General features: G+C 42.1%; 1 protein-coding gene across 1 annotated transcript; it reads right to left on the reverse strand.

Annotated features, from left to right (window-relative positions):
- Positions 1–762: 762 nt before the first annotated feature.
- LOC311428456 (ubiquitin carboxyl-terminal hydrolase 42-like) lies at positions 763–15,594 on the reverse strand (the record flags this gene model as incomplete). The annotated part of the gene is made up of 12 exons (XM_084539900.1): positions 15,521–15,594; positions 7,483–7,574; positions 5,644–5,881; positions 4,688–4,888; positions 3,985–4,095; positions 3,723–3,825; positions 3,451–3,518; positions 3,224–3,294; positions 2,610–2,692; positions 1,580–1,691; positions 1,062–1,202; positions 763–867 (listed from the first exon to the last, which is right to left on the reverse strand). Exons 3-12 carry the CDS (start codon positions 5,870–5,872, stop codon positions 763–765), a joined length of 1,224 nt encoding a protein of 407 aa, XP_084396026.1. The 5' UTR covers positions 5,873–5,881; positions 7,483–7,574; positions 15,521–15,594.
- Between the last annotated feature and the right edge of the window lie 669 nt (positions 15,595–16,263).

Genomic DNA, 16,263 nt, shown 5'->3' on the forward strand with positions numbered 1-16,263 from the left:
TTGAATGACTCTGGCTGTAGCATGAGGGCTGTGAAGAAAGCTGCAGCGTGGGAAGGAAAACAAAACTAAGATGCCGAAAACCAAACAAAAAACCCCACACCAAACCCCAAACCCACTAGCAGTTTGGTGCCGTTATCTGCCCTCCCGCTTCCCTGAATTACCTTAATCATATGAGGAAGAAGTCGTGGTCCCAGAAATCCAGCCTGCTTACTATTAGCCCCCTGCTGACCAGGAGGGAATGAACAGGGATAAGATGGTGCTGGCAAGTAAAACGCACGTTCTCCAAGTGTCAAATCATAGCGCCTTCAGAAAAGAGCAGTGATCGTAGTTTAGTTTTTCTTTCAGCCTACTCTTGGATTAAATCCCATCCTATCATTTTAGAGGAACAGCTCATACGATATGGAAGCCTTCTCTACAGAAGGCTTCGCCATGACTACAGACTGAAAAGTAGAGAACAGTCTTCCTACTAAGACTATCACTTGCACAGCAATAATTCATTCTTACACCACAGATGGCCTTCATTTCTCTCCTTCTCTAAATTAGCCAGCTACAGATAACACATAGATAGCAATTTACATGAGTGCTGCAGTTTAAGGCCGAGCAACAAAAGATAATAAACGACACAGAGAATTTCAGGTTAGACAGAACTGAATTAGACAAATAATAATCTGCTCCCGGGATAGCAAGAAAAACACTTGCAAAACAGAAAAATATCAATAACAGGAAAGTAAATCTCTTCTGAACACATTTTAAGATTTGTTATTACCTGATATAAAAAAGTATGTAAGCTTGCTGACCAAGAACTCTTTTAATGTCAGTATGCACTACTTTAGCATCATTCATCTGATACCAAAGTCCATTACCAGCCTGCAAATAAAGACAACGATTTCTTTAGGTGAATTGCACGTTTTCCAATTGAAATCACGGATAGGAACAAAATACACACATGTCAAATAAAAATATAATGAAATCTTTTTCCCTAGAAACAGTAGCTGCTAGTCATGCTTTAATTGGTTTGCCAGCACAACCTTTACCCTGTTAGAAATGCTGTTGACTTCTACCTTTACATAGCATATATAGTGTCCTGAGTGACAGCTGACACCGTGATGTACCAGCACCGCGTATAAGGCATAGAGCAGTGGTTCTCCCATTGACTGCGACATGTAGGCTCTCAGGTCCAAATACTCCGGATATTTCACCTCCTAAAGAGACATCAAGAAGATAGAAAAATTATCCCAGAGTACTTCGTGGACTAGCCAGAGAAAAACACTTCCAAAAAACACAGACTAGAATTGATTTCTAGAATATATTTCTCGAATATATTTCTTGATTCACTACAAATAAGTCTTCCCATAAACAACGGTTAAGACTAGAAGTTGCAGAGAACTGTTTCCTGATGAATCAGCCTTCTCAGAGGAAAGCATATGCTTCTTGTCAAGCGGGAACTTTATTGATATTAAGAGAAAGAATAAGCCATAGTCGTTAGTCTACAATTATTGTCTGAAAATATTAACAACTTTCAGCTTTGGGGGATGTCCCATTACACAATGATATAGTTGCATTACAGTGGTAAATATACCTTGTTGATCTTTCCACCTGTGAAATCTGCAAATCTTTTCAGTGATATTGTGAGAACCTTGGAAGAACGGTGTATGGTAAATCTCTTGGACGCAGGAACCATCTTTTTACACCTTAAAACCAAGCAGAGATAAGTGTTTGAAGGCATCTTCTTTTTTCGCCCCCAAAACAAACTCCTTTTAATGTCTCACGCATGCCTATGCTATTTGAATGATATTTACTTGCATAATAGGTTGGTCTTTTTTCTTTTCATAAACCCATGCACTGCGTGTCAGGTTTGTTAATACACAGAAGAAGGTCAATTTTCCCAACAACTCAGAGCATAGCGGGAACAGGAATCTCTCACAAAAGGGTATGACCAGGTTGGATGGCAAGGTACCATTTCTTGGTCTACAAAAGTGGCTATTTGAACTCCAATCCTGGATACATTCTTTCAGCTTTCAAGGGAAATACAAATACTGAAAGCGGAACGAGAGAGCCTTGGTCCCCAGGGCTAGAAATTGCAAATAATCTCCAACATAGGTCGACTATCAACATCAAAAATACAACAGAAGCACATGGTCATTCTACAGGAGGGAGACATTTAACAGTAGGAAGTCTTCATGTACTGAGCTTGTCTGGAAAGACACTGAACCCATCTGCCATCCTTTGAAACAAAATAGTTCAGTTTGACACATTGCCCGCTCCAAGGTAGGACCTACGGTGTAAGCAGTGAAAATTAGCCACTAGCCCAGAGAACAACGGAAACTGGGCAGTTTACATCAAGAAAAGTACTGTCGAGAGCTAATAAATAGAAAGAACAAAAGTAGCTCTTTTTGAATTCTGATGGCAAAATACAAGCCAGAGAATTGCAAACCCATAGGGAATGCCTATGAACAAGACTTCCCCCCTCCAAGGAAACAAAAATCCAAGTCTTTTATAAACTTCCACAAAACTTGTAAGTAGATCCAAAGTTTAGAGGTAGTCCAACAGAGTCATGCAACATAGAAAACTGACATCTAGGATTAAGACCTAATTCGTCAAAATCTTACTCGCTACATTTATAGCAATTCTCTCCATCCAGCTCTTCAGGTTTCACAAAGAGTTCCAGAGCTCTGCTAACAGACGAAACCGCCTAGAGCAGCGAGAAAGAAGAGCGCAAAGTCACCGTAATTCAAAATTCCAGAGACATACTAGTAGTTTATAAGAGAATCTTACTAACATACTCAAGCGATCTACTAGGAGCACTGTGAAGAAGGAGGCAGAAAGAGCATGCTCAGCATTGACCTCACCTGGAAGGCATTTGACTTTGGAACAAATACTTTTCCAGTAGCCTAGACAGCATCTACAGTGTGCTTTGTCATCAATACTGGGGACAAATTCATCAGTCTAACAATTAGATGTATATTGAGGTAGAACAACAAAGAAGTAGGACAGCATTATAATTTTTGCAGAAAGAGAATTCTTTCCCCTTAAACCCAATGCAAATGCGGAGACTATTTACATGGGTTCCACGGAAGGACAAAGTCCAATCCACTTCCTTAGCACCACCAAGCTCTTACGTTTTAACATTATATGTGGTTTGGTTTTTTAAGTTAAACAAGTTTAATTTAGAAAGTTATGCATGTACTTAAACATCATGAATTATATTTAGAAAACATCTTACCTTTATATCCAAAGTGATATCAAGAAATGCCTCATACGTATCCGAAACTGCTTTGCAATTCAAGCACTTCACTGGAAACAAAATATAAATGCTTAACATTATGTGAAGGAGACTAACTGTCCAAATTCAAGTTGTTGACAGATACTACTTTAGACAAACTACAGACTGCTTTACTACTGACAAAAGACACAGATCAGTTCTAAGGACAGGAATATTTTTTCAAGTACCTCTTGATCTTAGAAATCCTCCAAATATTTGATGAATGATGGTGGTAGCTTGAGAAGATCTGTCCAATCTGGAAATAAATTATAATCAGACCTCAGAAGATTTAAGGCACAGAATTAACTCTTCAAAGAGTTTGATGAAAACCAAGGATGATGTAGACTTGCGTTGCTGATAGTAAATAAGGCACTAAAAGGTGCTAGAGATCATTTCTGAGAGTAAATAAAGGACTAGAAGGTGCTAGAGAATGTATGAAAGTGAACTTGTTTATGCTTACTCGGTGCTTCCGTTCAAGCACGCTTCCTGCATAGCATCAACAGTATAGCGCAAGAACTCGTGTGCGTCTTCTTGACTGCCAAAACGGAAATGTTGTCCTATTCCTAAATAAGAAGATGATAGTATTGACCTCATTTAAAAATGAAATCATTCTTGTATTTCTAAAATCTCTCTTCATTGGAGTGTTAAAACCACTTAGACACATCAAATAATTATTTGAAGATTACAAGCTATCGAAAAGAAACACATCTGAAGCCACTTACGACTGAGATTACTGATAACATGCGTAGGCTCGATGGCATCAACAGTGCAACGCAGGGCCTGGTTAATGTGAGTCTCCATCGTGCACATCATGCAAAAATCTTGTTCACGACCTGAAGAGTGAAAGAACAAAGCAACCCAGTCCAGCAAAATATCCATACCTACGAACATCTGAGTACAATTTAAGCTATAGATACCATATCCACTCTCCTTGCTACATTCTCTTCTCCCAAGATGCCAATGTCCCAACAGTCTTGTAACATTTCATTTCACACAACTTGACAGAAGAAAAATATCCACTAAGCCTGTATTCAAATGCATTTTGTGATGAGAAATCTAAAAGACTACTGCAAAGTCGCAGTTGTAAAGGCTGACAGGAATGTGAACTCCACAGGCTGCAAAATGTATTACTCTCTAAAATTATTACTAAATGCATTACTGTCCAATGCACTTCATTATTCCCATGAAGCAATAAATGATCCTTTAATAAATAAACAAACAAACAAACAAACAAATAACTAAATAAATAAACCATGGTGCATTAATTGCACTCCATATGCTATTCGGAGCCCACTGCTAATACAGTGCTCAAAGCCAGCTGCTACAGGTAAAATCAGGCAAATAAGCTTATCTCACAGAATCACTGCTGTTCTTTCACCTTCAGAGCTATCCAACAGATTCAAAATACTGTTAGAAAGTACTCACATGACTGGCTGTGCTCAAGAGAAAGCATGTAATTGGCAAGTGGGGGTGTGTAGGTCAAACACTGTAGAGTAGCATTAAGAAAACATGTGTTGCCAAGATTGTACAGGCCAACTCCAACACTTTGTGTTTCTCGCCAATCCATACAAATCTTCTCAGGTGGAAAAAGAATGCTCTGTGGCGGAGCAATTCCATCATTAACGACTGCAAGAAAGTTAAATTTAAAAAGAGATCTTGTTTGTTTGTTTCGAAGAAAGGTATTTAAAAAAATACTATTCTGCAGGAGCACCTAGAGGAGCTAGCTACAATCCAAACCAGAAAAACTTATTGCAGACAGCTTTAATACCACCAAATTCAAATTGGCTGGTCAACACAATGTTTTGGGGAAAAAAAAAAAACAAAAAACAAAAAACAAACAACTTTAGTCAACCATTTTAATTCTTCTAAGGCAAGGCTAACTGCCATTCTGTTTGTAGCACCTAATGCCAAGTTCCTCTCCATCTATAATCTTTAACCTGATTAACTCAACTACTGTTTTTTTCCTTATTATAACTTAAACCACAAACTTAGACTTGAAATTATACGGTAAAAACGTAAAAACTAGGAACTAGGAATGACGGTACCCCTACAGATACCAGATTTTTTCCTGAGCAATGTTATCCTTCAAAAAACCTGTGAAAAATGGAAGCTGTGAATAGCAACAATCAAACACTTTTCTCTGCAAAACAGAAAAGACATGGAGGAATCTGTGCATTACAAAAAGCTCCCCGTATTTCTCTGTTGACTGTAAATATATCAAAATTAATTTCTGTAACATCAGTCACTTCAGTTGCCTTAGGGGATTCGCTTTTGAAGTCTTTGTTCACAGTAGTCCCCTTCTCTATCAGTGCAACAAGTAAGAACTGCATTTTCTACTTTTGCTTTGAAGAAAATGGAGGCAGGATAAAACACACACTTACTTAGATCTCTTGGGGCAAAAGCCTTAGAATTTTCAGATGATCTACAGTAAATAGCACCTCCACGTCCTTGGGCCACAGAGACTTGGCTTGAATCTTCTGCAGGCACTATCCGGCCCCAGTTGGCGGTGCGTGACATCACTATTTTAGGACTTGGTTTCTTGGATTTGCCAGACCGCCTTGAAGAGGGCTTTTTAGGCTTTGAAGATTTGGGCTTCTTAGCTACGGTCATTGTTCACATCTGCAACAGAGACAGAAGTTCTGGCTGACGTAAGAATATCAAGAAGCATTCCAAGAAGAAAAGAGTAACAGAAGTCCTGTCACTTAATCTCAAAGAAACAGCCTTAAGAACTAAATCACTGGTATGAATGATTTAAAAAGAATCCCCAAACTAAACACACAAAGTGAAAATTTCCATCTAAACTCTATCAGTATTACTTTTCGCTTCTGCAGAACTAGTGGCTGATGCCATTTCTTTCCCTTCCGTAGGATTTTAATCCATTACAACTCTGGAGTCTTTTTAATATAAAAATGTAGAAGACATTCTCTGAGGGGAATCAGTTATTTATTGATTTCCGGAGTTGCGCAATTATCTGTTAATTAGTACCTATGATCTAACAGATAATTGTTGCAATTATCTATTGCTGGCATTAGTAACGGAACACTATTACTTCACTGCCTGTGTTTTTCTGTTTCGTCTGCACAAAGGTACCCAGAACTCACTGCTACTTTTCTTCTGTCTTTCCAGGGCTCGCCCTCTACCTCACTGTCTACTGCACCAGTCATGAGGGGTTTGTTGTGATTCTATAATGAGCCTAGCTTTTAAATACACCTTTCATGGGCGTCACTTGGTGACGGCAAGTTAATTTGTGAGGGCTCCTCAGTCTACATCATGCGGTCGCTTTTTCCAGGTGAAAAAGCGGAGCTGTAAGTGGCAGTACACTAAAGCCCTGGCATGCTGAGATCCAAGAGGAGAGATGTTTGGCCCTCCTTTTCACTCCTGGGAACCATATACCTCAAAACCCACAGAGGATGGGCTATATCTCAGAGAAATCTTGGGAAAGGAGAGCATGAAGAGCATGTTTGCAAATTCATTTCTCCCTGGGCTTCTTCTGCTTCTCCAAGAAAGACGAGTTTGAATATAACTTTGGCAGCAGTACTTCTGGTGTTTTACTCCTACCACATTTAAAACTCCTATGAAAAACTGAAAAGTTAGACTAAAAAGCAGCTCTTTCCGTTCTACTTTGTAAAGTTGCATGCTTTCCTCATGCAAAATAACAGGGGAATGTAAGCTAGAAACGGAAATGCTGAATGTAAAACAAAACAAAACAAACCTCAGCCCTCCAGGACAAAAGCCAATAACTGCTACAAAGTCCTTTTTAAAATGCTGATTAGGTTTCAAGGTGATACCGCTTTAAATAAGCGTAATTGTGTGTCCATAGGCAGAAGCTGAATAATGACAGGATGAACTTCTATACTTCATGTTTTGTTACTGTCTTACTGTAGCACACAGGGACTTGTTACCTTTAGGGAAACCACTAACCTCATGGAGGGTTTAAAACATAAGCTAGTTTGTTATACCAAAATGACGGAGAGAACAAAGCATAAAGTGCTTTCAGATTTCTAGCACGCCTTGATTGCTGTCCATTAAACTTCAGACACGTTAAACAAAACACAGTAAATAAGAAAACTCCTAGTCCCACAGCTGGCAAATTGTGTGCAGAGGTTGTAATTAGAACTTTTTTGCCTTGACGTTTTACATTTAAAATTGATTTTAAATCCATTCTATACACACTTTCCATTCCTGAAAAAACAATACGCAAACCTGACAAATGCATTTACATGAGAAATGAAGTCGTCCTTGTCCGATTGGAAGACTAAGGTGACAGCTCCTGGGCTCAGGGATAAGCTCCGATCTTCACCAGTGACAGCTCCTTTTGTAGGATTGAAAGGGAAAATGTTTCAGCAACACTTTGGAAACATACTTAAGGGACAAGAAACAAAATCAAGACTGCAGTGAGAAGGAGAACAGAAAAACAATACTGGGGAAAATGAAAAGGGAAGGGAAGGGAAGGGAAGGGAAGGGAAGGGAAGGGAAGGGAAGGGAAGGGAAGGGAAGGGAAGGGAAGGGAAGGGAAGGGAAGGGAAGGGAAGGGAAGGGAAGGGAAGGGAAGGGAAGGGAAGGGAAGGGAAGGGAAGGGAAGGGAAGGGAAGGGAAGGGAAGGGAAGGGAAGGGAAGGGAAGGGAAGGGAAGGGAAGGGAAGGGAAGGGAAGGGAAGAAGAAAAAAAGAAAAAAAGAAAAAAAAGAAAAAAGAAAAAAAAGAAAAAAGAAAAAAGAAAAAAAAAAGAAAAAAAGAAGAAAAGAAAAAAAGAAAAAAAAGAAAAAAAGGGAAGGGAAGGGAAGCAAAGCGAAGCGAAGACCTTGATCTTTATACTGACCAATGAGATAAGCCTTACACATTTTTAAGTTTATTTTTGACAACTGATTGAGGTGTTACCAGGTATTAAGTACGATTCAAGAGCAAATATTAACACTAGAAAGAAGAAATCCGATCCACCACCACTGTTTCAAAATACATCCATTTCTCATTTGGAGATGACGTCTCTCTGGCAAGATAGTAGAAAAACTGTAAATACCAATAGAGCTTCCTCTCCCGATGTTCCATATACATACCGATGCTGTTCCTACACCTACGCTCTGAGCATAAATTTATGTTGACATGAGTGACAAGAGAGGGTGTTACTCCTCTCTTTGTTTGCCTTGAGAGACACACCTCTTGTCCATTGAAAAGTAAATTCAAGATTCCAGATCAGTTAAGACAGTTGCTATCCCCCCATTCAGAGTTCTGCAGCAGCACTCTTCAGATGTGTTTAGCAGTCTCTTTAGAAAATGTTATCACTTAGGACCTGCTTCTCAGTAGGTCCACGTTTGGCCTCCGCTTAGCAGAGAGTCAATCCCAGCTTAAGCTTTCGTACAAGAGCCCCTTCACGAAACGGAGTTGAACCCTGACATAACTGAGTTGAACCTTTAACCTTGAAGCTTCCTTAAAGAAGAAAGCAGCACCCAGGCCAGGAAATAGAAATTAATCGTCACTTTACCCTGAAACGCAGTGGGCTATTCTGTGCTGGCAGGATTGCTGCCGGGCTGGCCGACGAGGTGGCGGGCAGCTCCCCGGGGCCACAGGGCCTGGCACAGGGAGCCGCCGGGGGTCTCCAAGGTCCGGGAACAGCAGCAACAGCGGCAACAGCAGGGACAGAGGGGACAGCAGCGACAGCAGCAGCCACCTCAGCCGGGGCCGTCTCCACAACCGCCACAACGGCCTCGGAACGCCGCCGAACTCGGAGCTCCAGCGTGACGCCTTTTGAACCTGGCCGCGCTGCTCATGGCTAAAACCAGAGCGTTTCCTCCGGCGTGTGTTTACTGTCGGTGCCGGATCGGCCCTCACCCCGAGCTCTCCCTGCCGGGAGGGCTTTGGGGTTGGGGTTTCCCTCCCGCCGCCCCCGCGGGCAGGCCCCGCGCGCAAGGGGTCCGCGCTGGGGAGCAGCATCTCACCCACGGCGAGAGACCGAGGGCACGACATGAAAAAGCCCCGACACGAAAAAGCCACGACATGCGGCCGAGGCGGCGGGGAGACGGCTCTGAGGGAGCTGCCACTTCGCCCCGCCGTCCTCCCCTCCCGGGCCGCCCCGCCGAGCCCCGTGCGCCTCAGGTGCTGCGCTGAGGGGGTGGCTGGCTACTGAGACAGCTGCCCAGGGCACTGCTCATGGCACCGAGCCTGACGGAGGTCAACAAGTGTTGAACAATGCTCTCAGACATCGGGTCTCACTTTGGGGTGGTCCTGTGTGGAGCCACCAGTTGGACTTGGTGATTATTGGGAGTCCTTTCCACCTTGGGATGTTCTCTGATTCTAGGTCAGCAATCCAGTAGCTGATGAGAAGTGTGGAGTCATTCAAAGGGAAGAGAGAGCACAACACTTCTCGTTTGCAGAAGCGGCTATTTGGTTACCAAACCGACGATTCCTTTGCTTCTAGAGCAACTAACAGCAGGGATCCGCTTTACAATGGAGGGAAAAGAGTCGTTGGCATGTCATGTGAAGTAACCTTCAAATCCCAGAGGATGATTTTGTTGGAACTTTATTCAGCTGAAAACACAGAAGCCTTGCTTTTGCTTGTGTTAGTTACAGCTCCAGTTTACTTTGGTTGGGAGGGAAGGCATTCCAGGCTAATGTGCTGTACCTGTTCCTTCAGCTCATTGTCCATAAATGGAGGAGCAAACGAAATCAGTTTTATCTCCATTAAATGCAGCAGACAAAGCGGAGTAGAGGGCGATCTAGCACTTAATTTTTCCTGTAAGCAGGAAACCCAGAACTCAACAACACTTTTCAAATCTTGTCCTGCAGTAAATGACCAGCTGAGTGAAGCTTGCATTTAGAGGATGTGCTCCTCCAGTAGACGGAAATAGCTTTTCCTCTTCACAAGTGCAACTGAGTGGTGGACTGGCAGCTACGTGGTTAACTAGTTGTGCCAAAGGGGTTGTGCTGAATGCACAGAAAAATATGCAGGTCCCAACAGTAAAGGGTTGTCTGTAGGCATGACACTGAGTACAGATGTTGTCTGCAGGTTCGTGCAGAGTGCACCGCGCCAATAAGCACCCAGAGTCGGAATGCACACGAAGGTCTTTTAATTATAGAATTACTTATAGAACTCTGCAGAGTCAGGTACTTGGCCATCTTTCGCAAAGCAAGCACACCTCTGACTCGAATCGCCGTCATTTATACACAGGAAACTTGTGAAAACTCTCTCTTTGGCTCCTTTGGATTGGTTATTACAGCTCACCTAACTTATCTCCACTGAGCTTGTGCATTACAGAGGAATACCGGGGGGGAGGGGGAACAGGAGAGGGGGGACACACACCGAATCCCACATTAGCATAGATTAGCATTTTGACAGGTGTGATTTTTAATGTGCTAATGACCCTTAATGAGAAAAAGGTTACTAGAGGTCAGTCTGGAGCTGGTGTTCTCCTTCCTGTTTTTTTCCCTTTTAGCCCTTCTCTTCCTTGCTTCTGCTAGCTCAAGGCTACCTGTCTCTCTCCTTCTTTATTTTCTCAGCTAAAAGACTGCACAAGCTACAGGCCTCCCTATTTGCTTCAACATTTCCTTGGTTTTGTTTTTTTTTTTTTTTTTCCCAGCTTTGGGACGACACAGGTGTGGTTTGATATTTGCCAGTATAGCTAAAACTCACGCCAGTCTGCTCACGCACAATAAGTAGTAAGATTTAAGGACTGGTTTCATCGGCTTCTTCCATACTAACATCCTTCTTATGTTTTAGATATGCTGAAGTTAAATCAACACTAAGTTACTACTTGTGGAGTAATCGCCTTAAGCGACTAGGCATCATAAGCACACCTCCATCCCAAAAGCTACCCGCCTCCAAGGTGCAACCACCCCTCACTGAGCACGCCCTCGGAATTTCTCACAGCCTGTACCTTTAAACGCAAGTGAGATCATTTCTACCAAGCACAACCAAGATATGCATGACTAGAGTCACTCAAGCTCCACCTTAAAGATAGAAAATAATATCAATTGCTTTAAGAGAAAGGGGATGTTAGGGAAGATACTATCAGGAAGGATTCCTTCTGACATCACTCGACAGGCTGAGCCTCTCACTCCCCCACCCCCACTCCATTGGGACGCCGTGGGGTAAGATCTGAACGCTTGCTTATACCAGGCGTCTCTGTGGAATCTTAGAAATCTCTAGAGTTTTGATGCTTTTTCATGTCTTAATACCTAGGCTGTGTACCTGTGCATTTCATGCATGCTAGCTTGCTTTTGCAGACAGTGAATTTATCACTGACAATCCAAAGAACCTGTGTACCTGTCGCCGTAAGAAATTGCACTTAATTGCATTCTTCCTAGCTGTGAGAGTTCTCCTCAAATGCGACTAGAGCGAGGCCGTACTGCGTTGTTGGTGAATCCGTGACCGTGATAGTTCAGCACCCTGAATCCGACGGGACCCATGACGGTCAATCGGCTACACCCCTTAACGCGACACTACTAGACGAAGAAGATGACAGGGCTTGCATGCACTGCATTAGGCTTTGCATGTGAAAACACCCCCAAATAATTTCACGTACATTTAACGTTTTTAAAGGGAAAAAAACAGGAAGGTGTAGTCTCTCTGTAAGCTACAGCCCTACATAGTTAAGGCATCAGCATTCATTCCTTTGCTTGATAGCAAAGTATGAACATACAGAAGAGTTAAATATTTTCTTTGCATTCTTAAAGGCGATTTTTCAGACTTGGGCTTCAGTTGTTGGAGTTGAAGAAATCAGTAGACATCCTTACTTTTACGTTAAGACCAAAATCTTTATCTAAGATTGTGTTATCTAACGCAACTAAACTCCCACCCCCACATGGTTTTTTTGTAACTTCGCAATGATCTTGCTGCAGTCCCACTCTGATGGTCTTTCAGTAACATGCAAACTGCCGTGGCAGATTCTGTTACAGTGCTTTTCTATTGACAGTGTGCATAACACTCAAGGTAAAGCCCCTCATTTTGCAGTGGGGACATAAAGTGTTTCTTTGGACCCTGCTGCTTCTGTTAGTACTCATTTTTTCACAAACTTCTTGAACCTGAGCCGTGCCTACTGAGCCAACGAATGCTTTGATGACACAGTATTTTGTCAAAGCAGTTTTGCTTCTTGGAGCTACAGAAGCAGCTCTGGCTACGTGATAGGGAATTGTGCTGCATTGGCAAAACCAGACTTAGCTACAGACTTACAACACTTGCTAACTCGATCTATTTCAAATCTCATTTTAACTTTAAAGGACAATCATTTTTGTGGCTCCTGTCTTACTAATTTGCCTTGTTTTGCATGGAAGGGCAGCCTGTGAATGTTTTGCTTTATTGCATGCTTCAAAAAAAGGCTGAGGAAGAGACTGGAGGAACCTTTGCTATTCTATGGACTTTCCCCCGACAGTGTGGAATTGCAGGCTACTTGGATGAATGTTCCAATGTGAGTAAGGGAGCAGACCTCAGCCAAAGGAGGTGGAATCCTTGCTTAATAGTAAGTATCAGTGTGGGGACATCTTTGCTTAACGGGAGCCGTTTAAACTCTTCATAGAAACAAAATAAGCTGGACATCTTATGTTTGGAAAGCAGTATGGTTACACAGCTGCTAACATAATGACTTGAGTCTACTGCTCTGCAACTTCAGGTTTTGTTTTCAAGCAGTGCATACATCAGTTTAAGCTTTGGACAAGGAGATTTGCAATGCAAATAGTGATAAACCAGAATCAGCGGCGCTGACGAGTGTAATGGTGAAATGCAGCAAATCAAGTATTCCTGCAGAAATGTGAGATTACAAAACTAGCAAGCCATGAAGCACTTTTGTTGTTGTTGTTGTTGTTTTTTAAATCAATTCTTATATGCTGAAATAGCACCTTCAAGAAAATCTGTTTATCTAGCCAGGTAACGGTGTCTCCCTGTAAACAGGAAGGAAATGCCAGGAGCAGCCATACCTCTTTGCTGTCAAACTAAAGAGCAAGTCGAGGCCAACATCATGCCATAGTGCAAAGGCTTGCTAAGAAAGATCATTCTAAGAGGTCTGCAAGAAAAGATGACTTACTTTGTCATAAGTTTGTCAAATAGAATGGACGAGTTAGTAGTCGAGTACCGCCTGTGTCCGACTCTACAGCTGCGGCGCAGCTCCAAGTCCCTGTTTTCTCCGTGGACTCGTCTCACAGTTTTTGCACCAGCTCTACTCCTCAGTGTTCTGGTGACTGAAACGCAGAAACAAAGGATTTTGAAACAGTGAAGATGGGATTCTCCTTATTTCACCGTTGCTCTTGTAAAATGGAAACAGACAAACAAAAAAGGCACCCTGAAGTGGATTGAGTTTTCTTTACATTTCAGATCAGAAGTTGGTGTCACAACCACTGCATTCCACTTCTTTATCGCTCTGCACGTTTAAACTGTCTACTTAAAACTGGGACCTGTAGGGAAATTTTTAAAGAGACTGAAAGCTAGTCAGACAAAAACAAACGTGCAACTTTTGTTCCATGCAGGAGGGAAATCTACTCCACTTATTTCTGTCTTGGAAAAGTGAGAACAATCAACACCTTTCTCTAAGGTGTTTTCACTCCATTCATGTCAAACTGTATCTAACAGTGCTCAAAACAAACACTAGGACATTGCAAGCCTCTTCCTAAGAGGTGTATGTTTGATTACTCTGTTTATGCATGCAGCACTTCCATTTCCTGCATTAGGATCTAACAGCTCAAGGAGGGAAGAATCGTTTCAAGAGAAACACCCAAACACCACATAAACTCGTGCTTTTTAGAAAAAAGCCTGCCCATTGTTTGCCATACAGCACCCTTTGGCACAGGTTTGTTGCTTGCACTGTCATTAAAAGAGCTAAGAGGACAAGGGGAAGGGAAGAGCTACACCACTGTGCTGCTAGGATGACAGCTAAGGTTTACTTTTGTGCTTGCCAACTATAAAACTAAGTTTGAACTTATCAAGTATCGATTTACTTTGCACAATTAGAACGGTTTGCTTTGTGCCTACCAAGCTGCAATTCACACTGCTCCCTCCCCAAGGAATTCATAAAATCTCCTATTTGCACCTACCTCTCTTCACAGAAAAGTCACTGAGGAGTGAATTCAGCTGACTACAGAAGGCTTTGGGGCCAAATGAAAGCCATGGAGTGACCAAGTGCCATCCTCTTCAGTAACCAGTGTAAATAGGTATCCCGGGGACTTACAGCCACTTACCTGTGTTATATTCTTTTTTTCGTTCCAATTTTGGCTTTCTCAACTGCCTACATTAAGAAAGAGGACAGGGCAGAGAAGGGAGAAAAGACTTGTTGTATTAGACCCATCAAGGATGGGAAATTTCACCATGTTTACAAGCCAGTGCTCCATGGTATACAAAGAGAAGCCTGTAGGCCTCACGCAGGATCCACATCCCAAGTCTGTTGTGTGCCATATACACGCGGTTCTGTATGTACCCACATTTCCTAGCTTGCTCATGTTGAATTCTCAAAATTATGAGCAATAGCACCCAAGTGGAAAAGATACATGTCCTGGTTTCAGTTAGGACAGCGTTAGTTCTCCTCCTAGTAGCGGGTAGGTTGCTATGTTTTGGCTGAGGATGTGTGAAAGGATGTTTAGAAGAGTGCTGATACCACCCCGATATTTCAATTGCTGCAGAGCAGTACTTACAACAAGCCAAGGACCTTTCGGTGTCTCACTGTCCTATTGGCGATCAGAATCGGCGCACAGCAACAGCTGCGAGGGGACAGACTCAGGATGGCCGACCCCAACTGGCCAAAGAATTCTATGCCTTATGGCAACACGCTGCACCATGGATAGGGCGGGGCAGCCGGGCTGCTAGGGGTTACACTGGGCACTGGTCAGCGGGTAGTGAGCAACTGCATTGTACATCACTTGTTTTGTACACATTACTAGTAGCAGTACTATCATCATCATCATCATCATTATTATTATTTTCCTGTCTTAATAAACTGTCTTTATCTCAACTCGCGGGCTTCACTGTCCCGTTTCTCTCCCCCATCCCAGAGAGGGAGGTGGGAGGGTTGCAGAAGGGCTGTGTGGTGTTTAGCTGCCGGCCGGGTTAAACCACAACAACACCTCAAAGGGGTTGGGGAAAAAAACAGGCTTTTTTTAGAAAAGCAGAAGACTTTCACTGAGAAGAGGGATTCTAGTTTTAAGGTACTGGTACGCCATCAGCATGCTCATAGGCCTCTGCTGATTTTAGCCGGAGGTTTATCAGGCCACAACTCACTGCACATGCTTTCTCTCTTGCTTTTCAATCTACAAATCGAACAGAGATTGAACATATAGAAATACAGTACCTTGAAAAGCGTCTTCTCTTGACATTTCCCCTCAGTATCGCCATACTTTCTTCAAAGCTGGAGACTGAACACCGCAGGATGCTTTTGCTCATTGATCTTCAACGGTGTCCGTTGAAACATTCATTACTGGGAGAAGAATAATCCTAGGGAAAGAAGGAAACAAGAATATATTTATGTGAACCACGTAGATTCAGATAAAGAAATTCTGCCTCACGCAAGTTTAATTGACCCTCCTGACTTGGTAGTGGGGCAACTAATGGCAGGCAGACACTGAAACGCTGCTGTGCTCAAGAAAAACCTGGAGAGAAAAAAAAAAAAAAAAAAACAAAAAACTTTCAAAACTAAAGCTTCCTTTTCCCCACCGTTTTCTTGTGGATAACTTAAGCTTAATATCCTTGGCAAAAAGATATTGCAGCAAAACCTTTCACATAAACTTAGTGTTTCGTGAAAAACTACAACAACAAAACATTAAATTCAATTGGAATTTTTTTCAATAAATTCAATTGGAATTTAAATTCAAAACTTTAAATTCAGTTGAATTTAAATTAAAAAAAATAAACTAATTAATTTAAATTAAAAAAATTTAAATTCAATTGACTGTTCAGAGGAACAGTCAAGCTTGACATTCTACATCCTAGAATTAAAATCTAGTTTGAGTTTTTCTCCCATCTCCAGACCTTGCTAAAGATGCTTATTAGGAGCTCTGTCAAAAAAAGTGAAAGGCTTGTTATATCAAAGCTTCG

The sequence above is a fragment of the Aythya ferina genome (genome assembly GCF_964211825.1).
Source record: "Aythya ferina genome assembly, contig: HAP1_SCAFFOLD_81, whole genome shotgun sequence".
NCBI classification, from domain to species: domain Eukaryota; kingdom Metazoa; phylum Chordata; class Aves; order Anseriformes; family Anatidae; genus Aythya; species Aythya ferina.